General features: G+C 34.4%; 1 protein-coding gene across 15 annotated transcripts in view; it reads left to right on the top strand.

The window, feature by feature from the left end:
- The window catches only part of RALGAPA1 (Ral GTPase activating protein catalytic subunit alpha 1), a 261,885-nt gene that overhangs the window by 33,524 nt on the left and 214,808 nt on the right, over nt 1-13,553 (top strand). For all 15 annotated transcript variants that reach the window (XR_007128538.1, XR_007128539.1, XM_047736015.1 and 12 more), the window contains exons 2-4: nt 3,473-3,583; nt 4,354-4,403; nt 9,271-9,328. Coding sequence is in view for 13 of the 15 variants with exons in the window: in XM_047736015.1 (XP_047591971.1) it covers nt 3,473-3,583; nt 4,354-4,403; nt 9,271-9,328 (219 nt within the window). In the remaining 2 variants the exon portion in view is untranslated. The remainder of the gene's footprint in view (nt 1-3,472; nt 3,584-4,353; nt 4,404-9,270; nt 9,329-13,553) is intronic.

The raw sequence follows: 13,553 nt of genomic DNA, 5'->3' as shown, positions 1-13,553 counted from the left end.
TTTGCTTTTGTTTTGTTTTGATTTTTTTGTTTTGCTTTGTTATTGTTCTCTTATTTTCTTCTTACCTCTGGAACATTAGTTACGTTTGAAACATTAACTTCAGGAAATGTAGAGCTAATTATAGTAGCTTATTGATTCTAATTTCATAGTCTTTGTTACTCTAAACTGCTGTGTGGGGAAAAATAGAATACTTTTCCTGTTTTTCTCAGCTGTGTATGTTTTTATTTTGAAAGTCTGTAAAATATGTTTAACTAGTGTTTGATGGCTTCATATCTTCCTGTGGCAGATAATAAATTACTAGTGTTGTATTCCTGTTACACTGGAGGCTGAATAACATATATTTTAAGTGCATGGACAGTAGTAGATCCAGGCTGTATGGTTTAAATCCCCGTCTCTGTTTTTTACTAGCTGAATTACTTACTCTGTGCCTGTTTCCTCATCTATAAAATAGGGATAATAATAGTACTTATTTCATAGTGTCATTGTGAGATTATAGAAATTAATTTCAGTAAATCACATCCTATATGTTGGACATACAGAGTGTCTAACATATAGGAAACATTCAGTTTGTGTTAGCCATTATGTTTTTCTAGTTCTGTGAAAAGTCACACAGGTAGTGTTACTGATAGGAGTGAAATTTTGGTGTTCTAATTACATTCTAGATGAAGCAATGTTTTGCCAGTCAGGAGGTTATGCAGTCTTTTCTAGTATAAAAATTTTCAAGCTAATAAATGGATCTAATAAAGTTAAAATAACCTGTTTTATCAATAGTAAAACATATATTTGAGTACATATGTGCTGAGCACTGTGTTAGGTTTTGGGAATACTAAGGTAGACACAGTTTATATTCTAAAAAAGCTATAGACTAGTCCTGGAAAGAAGAAAAAAAAAAACATGTAAAATTTAGTTATTTCCATAAGATAGAAATGTAGAGAATCTGAGGGAATATAGAGGATAGGGCATCCATCCTTTCCTTTGGGAGGGCAGAGCAAAAGGGAAAGTCTTGGAAAATTCCATATACAAGATGTCACTAAAAAAATCATTATGATTATTCACAGGGTAAGATATTACATGAAAGGGTTTAAAGTGCTATCTATATGTTGTTTACTATTTAATTTTATTCTGAAATCTTTTATTGAGCCTTAGAGCATTTCAAGAAATTAACTGAGGGACGCCTGGGTGGCTCAATTGGTTAAGCAGCTGCCTTCAGCTCAGGTCATGATCCCAGTGTCCTGGGATCGAGTCCCACATCGGGCTCCTTGCTCATCGGGGAGCCTGCTTCTCCCTCTGCCTCTGCCTGCCATTCTGTCTGCCTGTGCTTGCTCTCTCTCCCTCTCTCTCTGGCAAATAAATAAATAAAATCTTAAAAAAAAAAAAAGAAATTAACTGATATTTACCTTTAATTTGAGTTTCATAACAATTAATAGTGTATTCTTCATCTCACTCCTAGCTTCAAAAATCTTTGCTGTTTTTCCGGTGCCTTTAAAAAATTTTTTTTTTCATTATAAAAGAAATGTGTGTTTTTTAAATTTTTTTATTTTTAAAGATTTTTATTTATTTATTTGACAGGCAGAGATCACAAGTAGACAGAGAGGCAGGCAGAGAGAGAGAGAGGAGGAAGCAGGCTCCCCGCTGAGCAGAGAACCTGATGCGGGGCTCCATCCCAGGACCCCGAGACCATGACCTGAGTCGAAGGCAGAGGCTTTAACCCACTAAGCCACCCAGGCGCCCGAAATGTTTGCTTTTTAAATTTTTTAATTTTTTAAAAAGATTTTATTTATTTAAGTGAGAGAGTAAGAGAGAGAGCATGAGCAGGGGGAGGGAGAGGGAAAAACAGGCTCCCCACTGAACAGGGAGCCCCAACATGCGGCTCCATCCCAGGACCCTGAGATCATGACCTGAGTTGAAGGCAGATGCTTAAGCAACTGAGCTTCCCAGGTGCCCCAGAAATAAGTCCTTTTTGCAAACAAAGTTGAATAATAGGAAGTATATATTAAAAGTAAAAGTTCCCTCTTCCCCTTTTTCTTCAACCTTCTCAGTCCTGAAAATAACTCAAACAATAAGACGTATAGTATGTATACGTCTGTTTCTTGCTTTGAATAATAATTTGTCTCCCTTACTTTGCATTCAAGACATTTTATGACATATTTCAAGGCTATTTTTTCAATTTTATTTTTATCAAAATGTTTTAGGCTCTAGCTAAAGTGAATTATTTTTCTGTATCCTGTCATGCTTCATACTTTCCTCATTTTGTTGTCTTTGCTAATGCCTAGAATGCCCTTCACCGCTTCATGTTCAAAGTCCTTACTATCCTTAAAAGTCTTTTCAAATAATAAATCCTGTGTTAAGCTTTCCTACTTTCCCTACTTCCACCCCCTTTTAGCTTTGAAAGTAATTTTTGTTTCTAAATTGCCAATGTACTTTGTAACTTCATTTTCAGTACCTAACACTTTCTGATGTGCATACAGCTATATGTTTGATTTTGTGTGCGCTGGACTATATTGACAATTCCTTTTAAAAAAAAAAAAAAAAGCAATATTATCTGTTCGAGCTTTGTAATACTTAAGTGCCTATTTATAAAGTCTGTTGTTATGTACCTATTTACTGAGTAAATGTGTTTTGGAAAGATAAGATATATAATTACTCTAGAAATACTGATTTTAAACTCTTGGGGATAAGTTGAGAGAAGCATAGCTGTGAATTGAAACTAGAACTTGACTCTTTCCTTGGTTTGGTTAAATACTCAAAATAAATTTCGAATAAATCTCTCTGAGACGTTGTGTGTGTGTGTGTTTGTGTTTGTGTGTGTGTGTGTGTGTTTTAGGAAACAATTATTATGATAACCTGATTTAACCTTTTTTTTAAATTTTTTTAATTTTTTTTTAAGATTTTATTTATTTATTTGATAGAGAGAGATCACAAGTAGACAGAGAGGCAGGCAGAGAGAGAGAGAGGGAAGCAGGCTTCTTGCTGAGCAGAGAGCCCGATGTGGGACTCGATCCCAGGACCCTGAGATCATGACCTGAGCCGAAGGCAGCGGCTTAACCCACTGAGCCACCCAGGTGCTCCAGACCTTTTTTTTTTTTTTTTTTTTAAAGATTTTATTTATTTATTTGAGAGAGCTACAGAGCACATAGTGGGCGGGGAGGGGCAGAGGGAGAAGGGCACAGGGCTGGATCCCAGGATGAGGAACCTGAGATCATAACCTGAGCAAAGGCACACACTTACTTAATTGACTGAGCTGCCCATGTACCAGGTACCCTTTAACCTGTTTTTAAATTTAAAAATTTTTAAAAACTAAAGTTGTGAGAACAAGGATATAAATAAGTGCATATCTCAAATATTTTAATAGGATAGAATTTTAGGAGCAGTTCTTTGACTTTTTTTGAAGGAAACTCACCATTATGATAATTTGCTGAACATGATTTAACATATATATAGTCACTAAAAACTGTTTTTGTTTCCTTTTCAGAGAATGCAGAGTCTATTGATCTTAAACAGTTTTTTGACCAACATTTTTCACATATATATTACGTGTTCTTTGAGAATTTTGTGACTATTGAAGCTAGTCTTAAACAGAAAGGTAAGATGTTATAATTGGCCCTGACTTATGTTGATGTTTCAAACAATTGTCATAAATATCCACTTGAAAATTGACCCTTGGACACTGAAATTTTAATGTTATTTCACTTTTTTTGTGAAACATCTTTCAGACACTGTCTCAAATTATGGGTTAGTAATACTTTCTTCATTCTTTTTAGAAGGCATACAAGATTTGCTTTTTGCCTGGTCAGATTTATTTACCTGTTTCCTCACTTTCTTTGCTCTGCCCTTAGAGCAAACTGTGAAGTTTGAGTAGTCATTCTCATATTTTCATTTTCAGAATTTATTCTAAGTTCTCCCCAGTGTATTATTTTTTTTTAAAAGATTTTATTTATTTATTTATTTGCAAGAGAGAGAGAGCATGCACGGGCATGTGAGTGGGGGGAGGGGTAGAGGGAGAGGGAGAAGCAGACTCCCGGCTGACCAGGAAGCCCCAGATGGAGCTCGATCCCAGGATCCTGAGATCATGACCTGAGCCCAAGACAGATAGTTAACTGACTGAGCCACTCAGGCACCCCTCCACAGTATATTATTTGTTTTTAGATATAAATATGTGGAATCTAAATTTAATTATTGAAAAGAATAGATATGCTACAGTACTATCTATACATTGAACAGAATATGCTTTAAATATTTTATTAAAGAATCACTGAGAAGATACTTTAGTGCTTGAAATATTTTAAGCTTTTTAAATGGTTATTGAGGACAAAATGATAATGTTTAAAATATTTTTCTGTAAAAATGTTTTAGGTCACAAGTCTCAAAGGGAGGAATTGGATGCTATACTTTTTATTTTTGAGGTAAGTGTTTGCTCATCAGTTTTTTTTTCCTTCAAAATAATTCTTGGAACATGCAAAGGAATATATCAAAACTATAGAGCATGAATTTGCCTTGCTTTCCAAGAACTGAATCACATTTCTTGACCTAAAAACATATCTGACTTAATTTTTAATTATTTTTTGAGATATAAGTGTTGCTTTTAGATAGAAATAGAATTACGTTTTTATGCATGTGCCACCATAGAATTGGTAATACTATAAAATAGTTAAGTGTTTTATAAATTATTTTTCTATATTACTTTGGATTGGGGTGGGACAAGTCTTTATTGTTAAATAAACAGAAGGAAGTAGGAACATTTGATGCTTTACTAGAATTTATATTTTGTTTTTGGCATACTGATAAAAATTAGGGTCCCCTTACTTTTAAAATAACTCCTTGCCTCTTCATTCTGTCTTTCAAATCAAGCAGTGATAGGAGTATTCCAATCTTTAGCAAGAATTCAGAGATCTGGAGACTTGTGACTTGAAAGACAGTAAAGAATTTGGAAAACTGGGTCTCAACATTGAGCCATTTTGTCTGTTGGTAATTAAAGATAATTCAGTTTTATACTTTGGGTTCTTTGACATGGTTTAGAGGAATTTGAATAATCTGATAGCTCAGGAATTGATTTAGCTCTTGATTTAGTCACAGCTAAAAAAAAAAAAAAAGGAATCTTCTTTGTTTTGTTTTTTTTAGAGTTCTGGATGGAGGTAACTGGTGTTTGTACCTATTGTGCTATTTATTTTCAGTAATCATTGCCCCTGAGGAATTTGCTTATGTTTATATCTCCAAGTGTTTGCATGAACTATTACAAGTGGAATGTTAAAACATAGGTGTTTTGAGAAAGAATGAAATTATCAGCAGAAATCATTCAAATTATGTTCTCTAATGCAGAATTAAATGAGGAAATCAATAACAAGGAAATTTTGTAAATTCATAAATATGTGGAAGTTAATGAGTACACCCCCAAATAACCAGTGGCTCATAGGAAGATGTGGTATACCAAAACTTAGGGAATGCAGGTAACCAAGCACTCAGAGGAAAATTTATAGTTATAGTTATAAACTTAATATAATAAAGGAAGAATGATATCCTATCAATTACCTAAGCTTCCACCTGACAAAAAGGAGCAAATTAAACCCAAAGCAAGCAGATAAAAGGAAATAATAAAGATTATAGCAGAAATAAATGGAAGAAAGATTTAAAAAATGGAGAAAACTAACAGAACTAAAAATTGGTTCATTCAAAAAGATAAGAAAACTAGTAATAGGTAGCCGTACTAAGTAAAAAGAGTGAGGAATTAAATTACTAAATTCAGGGGCACCTGGGTGGCTCAGTGGGTTAAAGCCTCTGCCTTCGGCTCAGGTCATGATCCCAGGGTCCTGGGATCGAGCCCCGTATCGGGCTCTCTGCTTGGCAGGGAGCCTGCTTCCTCCTCTCTCTCTGCTTGCCTCTCTGCCTACTTGTGATTTCTCTCTGTCAAATAAATAAATAAAATCTTTAAAAAAAAATTACTAAATTCAGGAGTTAAAAAGGAATATCACTAACGACTTTATTGAAATTGTAAGAGAATACTAAGAATACTATGACCAACTGTGTGCCAACAAATTTGATAAATAAAATGGACATGTTTCTATAAAGACAGAAAGCTTTGTGATTTAGAAAGAAATAACAAATCTGAAAGACTTACAACTAGTGAAAAAATGAATTAGTATTTAAATAAAATCCCACCTGGAAAAAGCCAAGACCCAGATGACTTCACTAGTGAATTTTAACCAGACATTTAAAGAAAAATACCAGTTCTTCAGATATTCTTTAATTAAAAAAACAGATGATATTTCACAGTTCATTCTATGAGGCCAATATTACCCAACCAAAACCAGACACAAACAAGGAAAGAGAATTACAAAATATTTTCATGAGTATTGGCACAAAAATCCTAAAAAAAAAAAAAAAAAAGCATATAAAAAGGATTATACAACATCACCAAGTGGGATTTATATATGAAATACAAAGTTCAACATCTAAAAATTAACCAACTAGTGTATAATAATAATAATAAAATAAAAGCAAAAAATATGTTATTGTTGATAGAAAGCATTTGGCAAAATCCAATACTATTTCATGATAAAACACTTAACAAAATGGGAATAAAAAGAAACTTCGTCAGCTTGATATAGGACATCTACATCTACAAAAATATACATTTAAGACCGTACCTAGTACTGGATACTGAATTCCTCTTTCTTTCTTTTTTTTTTTTTTTTTTAATTTTTTTATTTTTTCAGCATAACAGTATTCATTATTTTTGCACCACACCCAGTGCTCCATGCAATCCGCGCCCTCCACAATACCCACCACCTGGTGCCCCCAACCTCCCACCCCCCACCCCTTCAAAACTCCCAGATCGTTTTTCAGAGTCCATAGTCTCTCATGGTTCACCTCCCCTTCCAATTTCCCTCAACTCCCTTCTCCTCTCCATCTCCCCTTGTCTTCCATGCTATTTGTTATGATCCACAAATAAGTGAAACCATATGATAATTGACTTTCTCTGCTTGACTTATTTCACTCAGCATAATCTCTTCCAGTCCCGTCCATGTTGCTACAAAACTTGGGTATTCATCCTTTCTTTTTGAATTCCTCTTTCTTAAGATTAGGAACAAAACAAGCATATCAACTCTTGCCATTTCTATTAAATATTGCACTTGGTTTTAGCTAGCCAGGGAAATTAGGCAAGAGAAGGAAGTAAAAGACATCAAGATTGAAAAAGAAGTTAAAAAATAAAAGGTATCAGCAGAGAACACAAGATAAGAATTTCTGGAAAGTGTTCCTTAAGACATTCATGCTTGCCCTGTGTTGAGGAAACTGAGATAGATTAGTTAATGGAAGCTCTTTCAGGACCTTCCTTCTATTAAAAAATAGTGTTTATTTTCCTGTATGTAATATATACTGATCAGTTGTTGTCTTTAATGAATGAGTGAATTTTCTTAGAATATAAAGATGTTAGATACAGGGCTTTAATCTTTTGGAAAAAATATGTAACCTTTATGCTGATGTTTTTCTACTTACAGTGGGCATAATAATATCTGACCTCTATCTTTAGAGACTAATGATGATTTTCATATTTTATTTTATTTTGTTTTGTTTAAACATTTTATTATTTAACCACAAGCCATTTACCCCTGTGGCAACTTTTCTGACACCTCCTGCTTAAAATCCAAAAGGTCAGAAGGATCGTAAGGCCCCATTTTCACGGTCTGTATTCATACTGAAAATCAAGATCAAAGGAGCTTTTTTATCTTACTGCTCCAGGGAGGTTTCTGCCCTCCCTGAGCTCACCTTAGTAATGATGATTTTTAAAAATCAAGAAATTTATAGATTAACTGACTTCCTCTTTTTGGAATGAAAAGCGCCATTATGTGGTATTAATAATACGATGCAGGATTTATATCAATTTTCCTCCGTTAAGACTATACATGGTTTCTTTCATCTTTATAGTAACCACATAAAAATAAAGACGTTTATTTACTTTTATAAGAGGCTAAATCTGAAGTATAATAGTCATAATTTAGGAATGTTTCTGGGTAGTTTACAAACTTATCTTTTCAACTTACAATTTTATCCCTTTCCATACCAAGATAAATACAATTATACAGTTGCTGGCTAGAGAAATATGAGGAGGGCAACGGTAAAGAAGTTTGTGTATCTCATGTAAAATTTCTTCATCATTCTCTTGTATGAGATGGACTAGTGGAAGATAGAGAAGTGTAAAACATGCATGCCATCTTTTGTGGCAAAATAGTATAAAAGTACATTTTTGGATTAAGCATATCAAGATTGGATTCAGTTCTTCCACTTTCTAACTTAAGCACATTACTTAACCCACTTTCTCCTTTTTTAACTGAGATTAATAAACTCTTTTTAGGCTGGTTGTGAGGATTAATGAGATACCATTACATATAAAAGCATCTAGTGTTTGGCCCTTATGAACACTTTGGTTCATGGCATTTCTAAAGTATAACAGTAGTAAAAGCAGCAGTAACAACAAACTTAAAAAACTCATTCAGCAAGCAGGTGAGTACTGGGAGCTTAGTTTAGTAGCATAGTAAGGCAGCTGTTGAACTAGAGTAATTCACACAGAGGAAATTTGTAAAGGGAATTAAAGGTAAAATTTTGAAAGTGTTATATGTAAAAAGCGTTCATCCCAATTAATGGAAACCTGTATTAGTTTAACTGTAAGGATCCTGAATTTTTAAATATTGTTCTTGTACCTATAGCCATCATAAATATAAGTACCTTTGGGTTCATGTGAATCAAGTCAGTACAAATATTTGATGTGATTTTTGTAAAATCAAAATATTTTTCCTTTTTTTTTATCAAAACAGGAGGAAGAACTACTCAAAGTGAGACACACTGTCACAAATAATAGTATCTGAAAGAATTCAGAATTTATTAGTAATATCCACAATTTGGAAATTCTAGGAATAGCAAATAATCATTTGGAAATATGTTAGAATTCATTATTTAATTCATAAAGTGGGATATACTTACTTTCCACATCATTGTGAAAGATAAATTTCATTAGTGTCTTGTTGCAAGTCTTTGTTAGTATAGCTTGTTGGGTTTTGCTTTTGGTGTTTTCAAATATTGATCAGTGTGCCAGTGCTGAAGTAGTGCATGTCCTGTCAGATTATCTCAAATACTGTTTTGTGTTGGTGATGCTATCTATATTTTACATAAGAAGCTGTTACAGTCTTATTGTAAGCTCTTTGTTTATTTTTCACATTGCACAGAATGTGGTCTCATTACTTGCTTTTCATTCTTTGTTTTATTCGTACTGATTTTTAGAAAATTTTACAACTTCTTCCAGAGAGAATTCATCAGCGATGGCAGTTTCATAGTATTGGTAAGTGATTTGAATATATATTTCACATTTGACATAAATGATAATATATGAAAATGCTCTGTACTGGGTTGGTCATTATTTGAAATGAATTTATAGTTTATGTTTTAGTAGAAAAAATATAAAGAATACAAGACTATACTTAATGGGAGTGTAAGATTAAAAATAATAGATGAAGGATTTCCAGTCAAAATTGCATATTAGATTTCTGTTCTTCTACTAATGATAAAACTACAAAACCAAAAAAATAAAAGCAGACTCAGCATCAAAATAAACATCTGAGAATCAGAAATGGAAGCGAAATGTTAAGTGCCAAGTAGAGTGGGCTTCAGATTCAAAAGCAAGCAGTGTCAGCTGGCAGTTTGTGCCACAGAAAATAGTGAGGAGAACTAGAATTAACTTTCTTGCTTGTGGGGCCAGAGTAGAGCTTTCCAGATCATGGAATGAAGCCAAAAACAAAAAAGGAGGGAAAAAAAACCTGTTGTGGGTTACCGTCAGAGACTAAATAGGGAGGAGATCACAAACTTTCTGTTACCAGGAAATAAGCCAAGGTGCTTGCTGGTTTGGAGTCTGGTCTTATAATAGTAACAGTGTCACCACAGTCCTCTTAAACTCTTGTTCTCAGACATGTTTCCCCTCTGTGATTAGAAACGGCAGATAACAGTTGTTGGCTTTCTTATTTATTTATTTATTTAGGTTTTATTTTTTCAGTGTTCCAAGATTAATTCTTTATGTACCACACTTAGTGCTCCATGCAATATGTGCCCTCCTTAATACCCACCACCAGGCTCACCCATCCCCCCTTCCCCTCTAAAACCCTCAGTTTGTTTCTCAGAGTCTACAGTCTCTCATGGTTCGTCTCCCCCTCCACTTTCCCGCAGTTCACTTTTCCTTTCCTTTTCCTAATGTCCTCCATGTTATTCCTTATGTTCCACAAGTAAATGAAACCATATAATAATTGACTTTCTCTGCTTGACTTATTTTCACTCAGCATAATCTCCCCCAGTCCCACCCATGTTGATATAAAAGTTGTGTATTCATCCTTTCTGATGGCTGAATAATATTCCATTGTATATATGGACCACATCTTATTTATCCATTCGTCTGTTGAAGGGCATATTGGCTCTTTCCACCGTTTGGCTATTGTGGACATTGCTGCTATGAACATTGGGGTACATATGGCTCTTCTTTTCACTACCTCTGTATCTTTGGGGCAGATACCCAGTAGTGCAATTGCAGGGCCATAGGGTAGCTCTATTTTTAATTTTTTGAGGCATCTCCATCCATACTGTTTTCCAAAGTGGCTGCACCAACTTGCATTCCCACCAACAGTGTATGAGTTCCCCTTTCTCCACATCTTCTCCAACATTTGTTGTTTCCTGTCTTGTTAATCTTTGCCATTCTAACTGGTGTAAGGTGGTATCTTAATGTGGTTTTGATTTGAATTTCCCTGATGGCTAATGATAATGAACATTTTTTCATGTGTCTGCCAGCCATTTCTATGTCTTCTTTGGAGAAGTGTCTGTTCATGTCTTCTGCCCATTTTTTGACTTAATTATCAGTGTTTTGGGTGTTGAGTTTGAGGAGTTTTTTTTGTTTGTTTGTTTTTAAAGATTTTATTTATTTATTTGGCAGAGAGAGACACATCGAGAGGGAACACAATAGGGGAAGTGTGAGAGGGAGAAGCAGGCTTCCCAACAAGCAGGGAGACTGATGCAGGGCTTGATCCAAGGACCCTGGGATCATGGCCTGAGCCGAATGCACATGCTTAGACTGAGCCACCCAGGAGTCCCAAGGAGTTCTTTACAGATCTCAGATATCAACCCTTTGACTGTAGTGTCATTTGTGAATATCTTCTACCATTCCATGGGTTGCCTCTTTGTTTTGTTGACTATTCCCTTTGTTCTTCAGAAGCTTTTTATCTTGATGAAGTCCCAAAAGTTCATTTTCACTTTTGTTTCCTTTGCCTTTGGAGACATGTCTTGAAAGAAGTTGCTGTGGCCATGTTGAAGAAGTTACTGCCTATGTTCTCCTCTAGGATTTTGATGGATTCCTGTCTCACATTGAGGTCTTTCATCCATTTTGAGTTTATCTTTGTGAATAGTGTAAGAGAATGATCGAGTTTCATTTGTCTGTATATAGCTGTCCAATTTTCCCAGCACCATTTATTGAAGAGACTGTCTTTTTTCCATTAGATATTTTTTCCTGCTTTGTCAAAGATTATTTGACCATAGAATTGAGGGTCCATATCTGGGCTCTCTACTCTGTTCCATTGGTCTGTGTGTCTGTTTTTGTGCCAGTACCATCCTGTCTTGGTGATCACAATTTTGTAATAAAGCTTGAAATCAGGCAGCGTGATGCCCCCAGCTTTGTTTTTCTTTTTCAACACTTCCTTGCTAATTTGGGGTCTTTTCTGGTTCCATACAAATTTTAGGATTGTTTGTTCCAGCGCTTGAAAAATGCCGGTGAAATTTTGTTCAGTATGGCATTGAAAGTATAGATTGCTCTGGCAGTATGGACATTTTAACAATGTTTATTCTTCTGATCCATGATCATGAAATGTTTTTCCCATCTTTTTGTGTATTCTTCATTTTCTTTCATGAGTGTTCAAACTCTTTCTCTTTTCAGATGATGTGATACTTTATATGGAAAACCCAAAAACTCTACCCCCAAACTACTAGAACTCACACAGCAATTCATTAATGTAGCAAGATACAAATTAAATGTACAGAAATCATTTGCTTTCTTATACACTGACAATGAAACTATAGAAAGGGAAAGTAGAGAATCAATTCATTTACTGTAGCACCAAGAACATAAGATCGCTTGGAATAAGCCTAACCAAAGAGGTAACAGATCTATACTTCAGAAACTACAGTTGTTGGCTTTCATTTAGGCTTTTGTTAAATGTCAGGTTTGATTGCTAATGATGCTAATAACCCTTCTCTCATGGGGAACATGCGGGTGGCCACCCTGTCTACATTGTTGAAGTAGAATGTTATGGGCCTTATATTAATTTGTAAAACATGTATTTGTTTCTCTTAAAAAAGAAAGTCATAGATTTTATTTAGGCCGTACATTTTTTAAATCCATTATAGCAAGTGAAATCTTTTTTGGACACAATTTATAAATGGGCAAAGGATTTGAATAGACATTTCTCCAAGATATACAGATGACTAATAAGCACATGAAGAGATGTGCAGCATCATTAGTCAGTAGGAAATGCAAATCACAGTTCTAAGGAGATACCACTTCACATCTACTAGGATGACTATAGGCAAAAAAAAAAAAAAAAAAAAAAAAAACAGGCATTGGTGAAGCTGTGGAGAAATTGGAACCCTCAAACACTGTTGGTGAGAATGTAAAATGCTACAGATGCTTTGAAAACCAGTCTGGCAGTTCCTCAAAATATTAAACATTGAGCTCCTCTATGGAGGAGCTCAGCACTTCCATGCCCAGATATATACCCAAGAGAAAGGAAAACATATGTCTGCATAGAAATGTATACTGTAATGTTCGTAGTACCAGTCTTCATAATAGCCAAAAGATGGAAATAACCCAATATCTGTTAACTGGTAATTAGATGAGTAAAATGTATTTTATCTTTAAAAAAAGGAGAAGTATTTTGTGGGGCTTTGAAACTGTAAGCCTTCCCAATTAATTCCCGAAACAAAAGAAACTCCGGACATCTAGGAAGGATATTGATGCAGGGGCTAAAAAAGGCTTTAGTAGTAAAGTTTGAGACTAAATGTAACATACTCATTAACATACCCAGACGAACTCTTACAGTTCTTACAGCTGTTAGTAACTCTTACAGCTCGATAATAAGACAGATATTTTTAAATTAGCAAAATATTTGAATAGACTTTATATCGGAGAAGAAATACGAATTGGTGATAAGCCTTTGATAAGGTACTCAAACATTGAAATCCTATTTTGTGTTTCATAATCATAAAAATGTCTTTGAAGGTTGTTTATGATGATGGGTCTTTTTTTTTAGACATCTGAACTTCAAGAGTTTATTGTATCTTCTAAGAAATGTAGCCTTAAATGTCCGAAAGAGCTTTAGGCTCTCTACTTGTCATGTTTTAATAATATTCCAATGAGTGTCTATCTTGAGAAAATACATAAATGGTCATTTTTCTTTGTCATTCAGAAAAATGCTAAAACTGTTTTCTTTCTTTTTTGTCATATATATAAAGGAAAATAAATTAATGAGTCATTGATT

This window comes from Lutra lutra, chromosome 7 (assembly GCF_902655055.1).
Source record: "Lutra lutra chromosome 7, mLutLut1.2, whole genome shotgun sequence".
NCBI lineage: Eukaryota > Metazoa > Chordata > Mammalia > Carnivora > Mustelidae > Lutra > Lutra lutra.
This window is presented reverse-complemented; position numbering and strand designations above follow the sequence as displayed.